General features: G+C 33.0%; 1 protein-coding gene across 1 annotated transcript; it reads left to right on the forward strand.

The window, feature by feature from the left end:
• The first annotated feature begins 5,422 nt into the window (after window positions 1-5,422).
• LOC139868246 (uncharacterized) lies at window positions 5,423-7,582 on the forward strand. Its single transcript, XM_071856574.1, has 2 exons — window positions 5,423-5,493; window positions 6,796-7,582. Exons 1-2 carry the CDS (start codon window positions 5,423-5,425, stop codon window positions 7,580-7,582), a joined length of 858 nt encoding a protein of 285 aa, XP_071712675.1.
• The last annotated feature ends 3,930 nt before the right edge of the window (window positions 7,583-11,512 follow it).

Below are 11,512 nucleotides of genomic sequence, written 5' to 3' on the forward strand. Positions count from 1 at the left end.
CTTGGTTATGACACTATGACGTTATTCTTAGTTAACATCAATTAATTGATCATATATAATTAATTCAAAAGATACATTAGTGTTGAAAATATGCTGCCAAATTGACCCGTGACTTTTTTCACTGACTTGGAGTTGTGCAAGCTCCAACCAAATACTCTCCCACGATAGGAAATCTGAATCTTGTGCGGTTTTGTAGCTTCTTTACGAACCTCCTCTGGAACCTCCGGAATCTCGCCGGTGATTCGGCCTTACCGCTTTCCGTTTAATAAGGTACACCGCTCTATTTTCTTTTCCACTGATGGTTGTGGCCCTTTAGTCATTTCTGGCCTCACTTACGGCGTCTAGGCCACGAATCCGTGTGTTCTTCATACGGGTTCTGGGTGTTTTTTTGTGTTTTTGTGGTGTTTGTTGGGTTGTTGCTGTTCCAGAGGGGTTTGGGTTGGTCTCTTGGTCGTTTACTTTGTTCCTGGCCCCCGTTTTCTTCTCTTCTGCGGTTTTAGGCGACGAGTTTCGGCGGAACTCTACAACCCTATTGTTCGGAATTCGGGTTGGTTTGGGTGCAGAGTCGATTTGGGTGGCTGCAAGGGAGCGTGTTTTTGTGTTGAAATTCGACAGCTTTCGGTGGATGGGCTACTGCCAGTGGCTACCGGAGGTGGGTACACTACAAATAAAATTACATTTAGTGGCATACAAAATGTGTCACAAAATGCACGAAAAGTGCCACTAAAACAAGTTCCGGAAATGTGTGGCACAAAAAAAAAAGTGCCACTAGAAGCGCTACCACTAAAGACCTCTAGTGACACTTTTTGATTATGCCACACATTACACTTAGGACATCAATGGCACTTTTTAATTGTGTCACACATTAAACTTGAGGCTTTAGTGGCTTTTATTGGTTGTACCATTACATGTTTGCAAATTTTAGTGGTAATTTTTTGTTGTGCTACTGTATATTTTTTTATTGTAATGGCACTTTTTGGTTGTTTCACTGTCAACATTCAAGTTTTAATTGACACTTTTGCTTGTCACTTTTAGACTTTTAGTAGTTGAACACTAATTTGTTACTAGCACTGTTAGACCATTTGTAGTGGTTGGAGGCGTGAGTTGCTTTTTTATGACTATGACGTATGGGTTGTTTGTGTGGAGTAGTGGTGGTGTGGGTTTTTGGTGTGAGTTAAGAGTATTGTGATGATGTGTTAAAATATAATTAGATTTAGATTAAATATTAAAAGGGGATAAAAATAACAATTTTAAAATAATAAAAACCAAAAAAAAAACACCCACACCGTTGCCCAAACCGTTGCCAGGCCACGCACACCCTTTCCTCTCTCCTCACCCACATACCGATACCCCATGTTTGGAGGCGTGGCCGGCTGCCACCTCAGCTCCGACGCCGTGGAGCAGGCACCGCTACAAGGGGTCTTATATTGTTTTAATATGAATATGAATACTTGTTACATTCAGTAGCTTATTTTGTTCTATAGAAGTAACTAGTTATCGAACCCTCGCTTCGCGCCGGGGGTTCGATTTTCAATGTATTTTATTTTTTTAGTAAAATTATTTTGTGACTATCGATGATGTCGTTGAAGCGCAACTCGAGTCGAACTAAAAGGTATAACCCGTGAGAGATTTAAATGCTATTTTAAATTAACAATATATGTGCATCTCCGCGTTTCGCTATAAAATTGTCGACTTTTAAAAAATTTAACGCAAAATCAACGTGTATGAAAAGTACCTCAAATATTTAGCGTTTTTTAAAAGCGTCCGTTTTGCGTATAGCTAGTGACATTGTGTTCCTAAAATTATTTCGAGTTTAATGATGGTGTCGGAAAAATTTAACTCGTTGCGAGTGAGAAGATATGACCCGTTGAATATTTGGGTGGAGTTTATTTAAGATTTTTTATGAAAATGGTTATTTGACGCTTTACCCCCCTGTTTGGGGGTCGATTTGAATTTTTCAAAAAAGTGTGGGGGACTTTGTTGGTAAAATAAAATTTAGTTAAAATTTAAAAAAAAGGTGGAAAGTCGAAAATGCCCCTGGTGACTATTCATAACTTTTGTCTATTAGTTAATACTTGTTATTGAACCCTCGTTTCGCGTCAGGAGTTCGATTTTTAATGTATTTTATTGCGTTTAATAAAATTATTTTGTGGCTAACGATGATGTCGTTGAAGCGCAACTCGAGTCGAACTAAAAGGTATAACCCGTGAGAGATTTAAATGTTATTTTAAATTAACAATATATATGCATCTCCGCGTTTCGCTATGGAATTGTCGACTTTTAAAAATTTAACGCAAAATCAACGTGTATGAAAAGTACCCCAAATATTTAGCGTTTTTTAAAAAACGTCCGTTTTGCGTATAGCTAGTGACATTGTGTTCCCAAATATTCCGAGTTTAACGATGGTGTCGGAAAAATTTAACTCGTTGCGAGCGAGAAGATATGACCCGTTGAATATTTTGGTGGAGTTTATTTAAGATTTTTTTATGAAAATGGTTATTTGACACTTTACCCCCTGTTTGGGGGGTCGATTTGAATTTTTTTATAAAATGTGGGGGCCTTTGTTGGTAAAATGAAGTATAGTTAAAATAAAAAAAGGTGAAAAGTCGAAAATGCCCCTGATACTATTCATAACTTTTGTCTGTTAGTTAATATGTAAATTATCTGCTATACATAATATTCTACTACGTATAATAGAAGAAAATTGAAAACAAAGTGATTACGAGAACGTAAAAACTATATCATTGCTCTCTATTTCACTGTAACATTGTAAAACAATCATATACATTCAAATTAAACTTACATTCGTGTTTGTGTATAACATGATAAAAAAACTCAAAAGTTACAAACAAACTTGAACTAGAAATGATAGTTGAATTCGCAATAAAATTGATTCTTTCGCCTATAATCCGTGTTAGATCCACCTCGTCTGATGTCGTTTGTAGAAACAAACCTAATGACTCCTGTAGAAAAAATCGAATATAAATGGTTCAATAAGGAAATATAAAAAACGAGAGTTAATTAAAAATATTTAGAATTACAAATTATATAATAATATAAGATGTAAAAGATTACCATGGTCACACTAACTTCAAGAAGAATGTTCATTCATCGAGAGTGAGTAGCATTGTAGCAAGGACTAATCAGGCATCTGAAATAAATTAAGGAAAATTAGATCGTTACATAAGGCAAGTGTGAAACAATGATCAATTCTATTCGGTAAGAAGATGAACATTAATTGATCAATTGTGAGATTTAGAATAAGATAAATACCTTTCAATGAGGAATTGAAGAAACAAGAACTTTTGTCAATTTGTGTCGCTAGTCGCTACCCAAAAAGAAAAGACTGGTACCGAGTACATATTATCCAATGTTGAAAAGGATACCAATTCTTTTACTCTAATTCTAATTCTAATTATTATTAAATTCAAAAGGTGATGATAAAAATAGAGATAAACTTGCTTTTTAGTGCCATTTTGAAGCGGTTAAAATACCCGTGATGATCAGAGATTGATAAAATAATTGAAGGGAATCAAGATATAATGGATGTTGTGGAAGTGCTGATTATTAGAAAGTTAAAATACCCGTGATGATCAGAGATTGATAAAATACTTTTCATTTTACCTTTTACTTTTTACTCATATCTATGTCTTACCTTAATAAAGTATTGGGAAGTTATTCCACATCGGCTATTGGACAAAACAAATGTATGCATATAAGTCTAATGGGAAGTCTCTCTATCACCAATTGATTTTAGAAAAAAGATGGACTCTTGGGCTTATATGTTAAACATATTGTTGGACTATACGATTTATTAACTCTGTCATGATCTATAGTGCCGCCGTCTCTACAACAGTTTCACGCCTCGATGTGAGGGGGCGTGTTTGGGAAGTTATCCCACATCGGTCATGGGACAAAATAAATGTATGCATATAAGTCTAAGGAGAAGTCCTCTATCACCAATTGGTTTTCCAATTGATTTTAGAAAAAGATGGACTCTTGGGTTTATATGTTAAACATGTTGGACTATACGATAACAGAACTTTAATCAATTTTTCTTTTTTATTTATGAAAGTAACCTATTAATGTGAGGCAACTCGAAAAAAAAAGATGGACTATCAATATGGGATGGAGGGAGTAATATTACTCCATCTGTCCCATATTAACTATTCCAAACACAAAATATACAGTTTTAGAAATATCAGTATTATACTTTTTCTATATTTTACAGTTTTACTTCTTATTTTTAATCTATGTATCTTATATACATACATTAAGGGTATTAATTACTTACCTCTTTATTTTTATCTAGTTATGGATATGGAAGTAGATAATTAATTTGAACATCATAAAAAGAATATTGAACAATAAATATGTAACAGAGACAGTAATTTATATTTATTTCTTTATTGTTGTTCAAAAGATTCGAATGATTAAAATTATGAATCATTCAACATTCAACATTCAACGATAAATCATTCGATTCGATTTATCAAAAGGAGCTTAAGACATGCAAATTAATGATAAAAAATAAGTGTCACTAATATATGAAATTGTGACACTAACATATGTGTAAATTATGACATATTATTTGCACCATTAATATACATGTGCATTAATGACATATGTGAATGTGAATGTGTGCCATTGAAATGTGTATACTTTAATAACATTTAATATACATGTTAAATAATGACATATATGAACATGTGTCACTAATGTGTGTGGATTAATGGTGCATAATATTTGTACCACTGATATACATGTGCAATAATGGCATATACCAAATTCTACCACTAATGCACATGAATTTTAATGGCACTTCTAAAATTGTGCCACTAATGTATGTGTATATTAATGGCACAATGTTAAAAAAGCCAATAAAAGTCATAGTTAATTAGTAGCATACATCAAAGTGCCATTATATGCTATATATAATGGCAAATAAATGAAGTGCCATTAAATATGTATGCCACTAAATGTCATTTTATTTGTAGTGGTAACAGCTGTTGGCGGCCTTGGGTGGCTACTGTAGTTGGTTTCAATTTTTGGTGGTTATTGATGGTGGTGTATTAAGGTTGGCGACTGATGCTTGGTTCCATTTGTGGTTATCGATTATCGGGGGTCGTCGGTGACCTAAGATGGAGCAGGTGGTGGTTGAAGCTGACCGAGGTTTGTTGTGTATATGTAACTAGGGGTTTGTAATTGTCCTTAGAAAATTTGACGGAGATGACTGGCTCTTTTTTGATTTGGTTCTACATTTGGTTCTGATTTGATGCAGCTGGTTTGGTTCATTCATTCCATTTTTCCCGTCGTTGGGTATTTAGTGGGCTTGATGTTGTTGCCGGCGTTGTTGATATAATTGACTTCGGTAAAGAGGCCTCGGGTTAGGTGTTCTTGGGTTGACCGGTGAATGGTTTGAATGACGGTTTCTGCGGATGAAGATGCGGGGTTGAATTCGGGGCTGGGTTTATGTGTTTATATTAGGCTCAGGTAAGGTGGTTGTCGTTGTTGTTTGGCATTTCAGTTGTAATTCATATAATACCCACTCTGTATTTAATGTTGTCGTTTAGAACGAATTTAGTGAGTCTCTCATAGAGTTTTGGTAGTCGGTTGACCAAGTACTCCAGTTTACATATTGTCAAGATCTGCTTATTGTAACTCCACTAGAACCTCGATTTTATTATATATATATATATATATATATATATATATATATATATATATATATACTAATACTAATATTTTGGCGAAAAATATAATCAATTCAAAACCCGGCTACTCACAAATATGACCTAAACACGCAACTGGTGATCTATGTATTTTATCGATTTACACATGTTGAATTATAATTTACCAATTTTTTCTAGATTGCTAGCTTTGTGTTAAAATTATACTTGTTTCCAATCTTATTCTGTTTAAATATGTGTTCTTATGATTGTGTGTTTGCTTTTGTTAGGTTGTTTCTCCTTTGGTCTTCATATGCTAAAGTTGTTGAAAGTTGAGTTGCTGTTGCTCTTTTACATTCTTGGAGGTGTCCTGTGTCAAGTGTTAATTAGTTCAAGGGGTATTTGTGCTCTTTATCCAGCTCACACGCTCCTCTCTCTGCCATATAAATAGGTGAGTTGCCGTTTGCCCAGAATACGCATTCTCAAACACAATTCAACCCTAACTTTAGGGTTTCTGTTCTTCTCTTCTGCTGCTGCTTATTTCGTTGATCACTGCTCAATTGTTCAAGTGCTCCTGTCGTTATTATTTATAGATTTTGTTGTATTGTTCAAGTGTTGCAATCGTTAGTGTTCAAGTGTAATAATTCGACTATGATTTCCAATAATATTGATAGTGTTTTGATCTTGGTGAGAAATTGCACTGTTATGTATCCTGCTGCTATTTTCGTACATGGTATCAGAGCATGGTTCTCCAATTAATTGTGATCCGGCTGTTCTAATTGAAGAAATTGAAACCCTATTTTCTTAATTAGGGTTGGGCGTGTTCTTCTGTGGGTTCTTCTTCTCCGCTATTCTGTACTATGATGTTGCTGTGATAGGGTTTATTCCCTATAGGGGAGTTCCTTTCTCTCTCACTCTGTCTTTTGTTTTCCATTTTATTTTACCCTTTATTTATTTATTTTTTCATTATTTGTTTTGTGTTTATTTGTTGGTTTCTGCTGTTTCTTTGCGGTTGTTTGATCTGTGTTTTCTGCTATTATGTCTGGTGGTGATGATGATATGGACCATCAAAGACTACTCAAGTGAGTAGCCTTGATTTTGGTGATCCTCTTTACTTACATGCTAGTGACACCAGCACCACTGCTCTTGTCTCCTTAAAACTTAAGGGGACAGAGAACTACAATGTCTGGAGTAGGGCTATGACTTTAGCTCTGCAAACTAAGAATAAATTTGGATTTGTTGATGGTTCTTGCATAAAGAGTCAAACTGATAATGTGCTTATGTTACAATGGGATAGGTTCAACTCTGTTGTACTATCCTGGATACTAAACTCTATTTCTGAAGAATTGTTTTCAGGGCAAGTGTTTGCCAAGTCTGCTCAAACTGTTTGGGAAGAATTAAAGGAGACATATGACAAAATAGATGGTTCTGTTACCTTCAATTTACACCCAAAACTTAATTCTTTAACTCAGGGTAACTCCACGGTGTCAGACTACTATCATAAATTATATGCTTTGTGGAAACAATTTGATGCTCTTGTTAAGTTACTTACTTGTGTGTGTGATGCTAATAAGGAATTCAAAACTCACAATGATTTAATTAAACTTATGCAATTCCTCATGGGTCTTGATGAGTCTTATGCTTCTGTATGGAGCAATATTCTTTTAATTGACCCTATTCCAAGTGTTAAAACTGCTTTTGCCATTGTCTCAAGAGAGGAATCCCTTAGGTTATCCTCTCATTCTAGTAGTTCTGGTCCTGGTAGAAATCAACATTCTGCCTTTCTTGTGTCCAAGACTTTTGATAACAAAAGAAGGATTGGTAATGGACCTAACCCTAATCTTAAGTGTACTAAATGTAGAAAACTTGGTCACACAATAGATAGGTGCTATGAAATTGTTGGTTATCTGTGATGGCCCCGTCAATACGCTTAACGGCTCCGTCACTTGGTCCCACAGCTTGATCGAACTTAAATGAATTTAACAAACGACATTGCATTCTTTTATTTCAAAAGTTTCCCAAAAAGGAAAGCATACCAAAATATGTAGTTTAAAAGTAACTCAACATATTAATAATCTAAATTTGACACAAAACATTGTCAACAACCCACAAGTATTAATTATTCAAAAACCGAATGCAAGCCAAAGTTTCATAAATTGTTTCATTAAAATCTGCCCAAATGCATGCAGACTCTTCTAAACACAGCGGAAGCATCACATAAACTCAAGTACCTGTGAAAACATGCGAGTAAACTGTCAACACAAAGGTTGAGTGAATTATAGGTTTAAATAATTGAATAAACTTTAGACCACAAGATTTAAAAATGTTAGAAAGCATTAAACATTATTCCATTATCAATGAGCCACCTGGTAACCACTTAACCCTTTATTTACCCTTGCCAAACACAATAAAAAAAAATATACACTGGACAGTGTATCTACAACAAAATACGAAGTACTAAACATTCCGATTATAAATTGTTAGCGCGACTAGCTCGAAATGGGGTTGTCAAACCCGATAGATCTATCCGTAGGATTCGCGTTCACCGGTAGAAACCAATGATTACAGTTACCAGACTAGGGAATATTTTTGTCCAACTCACAATGAATAATTTAAATTTAATTGTCACTTATGTCTAAACGTGAAATAAAATGCATGTAATCACATCCCAAAAATATACTTTGAAAAGTATGTATAAACGGGACTATAACTCACCTTAATAGTAACGAAGTAACCAACACAATTAAGCAAACAGCAAATGTAGTACAGTGATCAGGAATGATCACAACGCCGACCTATAAATAAAGCAGGTCGATATAAATAACTAACTTAGGTCAAGTCTTAGGGGGTGTTTGGATTTGCGTTTTGAAAATTGATTATGCGTTTTAAATAATCATAATCAAATAATCAGCTGTAACAAAACGTGATTTTGATAAATGGTATTTGGATTTGATTATGCTGTTTGAAATCGTAATAATCAAATAATTAGTTTTTTAGTTTTTGAAAAAATTAAATTATCTGATAACTTAACATGTAAAATTACCAAAATGGACATTTTTTAAAGTTATAAAATTATGATTTATTGATGTATTTTTATTATTTTTACCAAGCTATTATACAATATATAGTATTTAATTAAAATATAGTAATATATCAACATGTGTAGATGTAAATTTATACTACGTAACATGTTACTCTGTATTATCTTTAATTAATAAAAATACTCCCTACCATCAGTGACAATATAATGTCTAACAAGTTAATGGATCCAAGTCTGAAAAAATAAAAGTAAGAAGGTACGGGCTATTACGGAGTGACAAACTGACAATATACTGTATCTATAAAACTACGGGGTATTACGGAGTACATGTAGGGGTATATTAGTAAAATAAGATGCTGAAATATTTTATTGGGAATTGCATTTTCTCTGCAGTACCTCCTTCCTTACTTCTTGATTTTCACGATTTGGAGCTCAAAAAACGCAAAAAATCGATTTTTACCATTTATTTGCCAAACACTTAAAATAGATTATTTACGATTTACAAACGCATTAATCAAAAAATCAAGCTCCAATCGCAAAGCCAAACACTCCCTTAGTATGATAGCTATTGTACATGTTGCAAGTAGTCATAGAACAATACTCAATATGCATTGGTTTGATCGGAACAGCTTACGGACACACACTTTCTATTTTTAGAAAGTTTCTATTTTTAGCAGGTTTCCATTTTTGGAAAGTTTCTATTTTTGGAAAGTTTCTATTTTTGGAAAGTTTCTATTTTTGGAAAGTTTCTATTTTTGAAAAGTTTCCAAATTTAAAAAGTTGCTATTTTAGGAAAGTTTATAAGTTAGGAAAGTTTCCTTAATTAGAAAGTCAACAAAAGTCAACTGAAAGTCAAAGTCAACCGAAAGTCAACTCAAAAGTCAACCTTGGTCAAACATGGTCAACGTTAATTTTAAAAGTGTAAGTTATAATAATATAAGTTATAACATTTATTAAAGTTAAATATGTCTAATTATGTCATAACATAAGTTTAATTAAATTAAAATGATTTATTAAAGTTAATATAAGTTTAAATGATATATTTAATATAACATAAGTATTTAATTAATTAATTAAATATTAGTCATAATGTAAGTATTATTAATTAATAATAAATTTTAAATCATATCATAAGTATTATTAATTAATAATGAATTATTAATCATATCATAAGTTTCTAATTATAATTATTAAATCATAAGTATTTAATAATTAAATTATAATTAAATAATAACTAAGCCTTATAATAATTAAATAATTAATTAATCCTTATTAAAAGTCTTATAATAGTAATCTCATAATATAAGTTTAATACTTATCATAAGTATTTTCCATTAATAATAAAAGTATTATTAATCATAAGTTTAATTAAAATGTTAATTAAATCATAAGTATTAATTAAATGATATAATAAATATATATATCATAAGTCTTAAAATTATAATAATTACTTTTTTTATCATAAGTAATTAAATGATAATGAAATCCATTATTTATATCATAAGTTTAATTATTAATCATAAGTTTTAAATCAAAAGTTCATCGGGTCGTATCTTGAGCCCCAGGTGTCGGTTTTCGGCGAGCCTTACATATATATCCGCCCAATCAAACCACCCGACACTTTGGTACACTCAAGAACACACCAAGAACAGTCCACAAGTCATGGTGTACAGCCATTACACTACTTGGAACTTCAATCCACTCAAAATCGTGTTTTAGACGTAACGGGTGATTCGTGGCTCGGATTGAGATGACCCGAACATGAAAGTTCGCCCCACCATCAGTACTAACACACTAACACACCCTAAAGTCACCAAATATGGTCACAAAGTCGGACCAAACCTGGTTCATACCAAAATCACATTTCAATCTTAACAAAATACCACTTTGATCATATATAGGGCTCCGGGAATCGAAACTACATGAATCCGGAGTCTAAAATTAATGTCTTGATGAGAGGAACTCATCTAGATACTTTATTTTAACTTTTATATCAGTCACAATAGCAGAAACGCACGAAAAAGCTGCAGTCCCAATTATATCAAACAGAAAACATGTGTTTATGAGTAATTCTATGCATACAAACACCATTACAACAACAAGTAATCATCATACTATTAATATATAATCAAAATACAGAAATATAATGAAAAATCAAAAGTTCTAGGGTTAGGGTTTATACCCTAATCAAGAAACGAGAAGTATAATCGCGTAGAGAACGGAACGAGGAACGCGTTGATGTTGTTTAATCCTTGATCCAAGTAATAAAAATTGATGAAGATGATGATGTATGGTGGTGGTGTGCCATCGCCAAAAGGAAGAAGAGGAGAGGAGGAGAGCCAAAAATAAAAGCTAGATTTTAGGGAAAATATTGTGAAATACAAAATAATCACAAAAAAAGAAATCAAGGGAGTAATACCCCCTCCCTCCCTCCATTCGGCCGAAAATGGATGGGGTGGGCCCCATGGTGGGCCAAATTGCTAAATGTGTAATCCCTTGTGGCCCAAAAGCCCGAACGAAACTCGAAACGAGAAAACACGCTTACGCGATTAAAAATTCGGAGAGATAACAAACGCGCGAAGAAAAATAAATATAAATACTATATATATAAATATATGATCTTAAAATATTATATTTAAAATAATTAGGATTTAAATATCCCAAAAACGCGACCGTTGGTTTGAAAACCGAAAAGATTCGCCGGATAGAAATTCGCGACACGTAGAAACGTATAAATTAAAATATGAATACAATTATTCACATAACACTTAATAATTAATATATTATTATTAATATAATAATA

Source organism: Rutidosis leptorrhynchoides, chromosome 9 (genome assembly GCF_046630445.1).
Source record: "Rutidosis leptorrhynchoides isolate AG116_Rl617_1_P2 chromosome 9, CSIRO_AGI_Rlap_v1, whole genome shotgun sequence".
Classification (NCBI taxonomy): domain Eukaryota; kingdom Viridiplantae; phylum Streptophyta; class Magnoliopsida; order Asterales; family Asteraceae; genus Rutidosis; species Rutidosis leptorrhynchoides.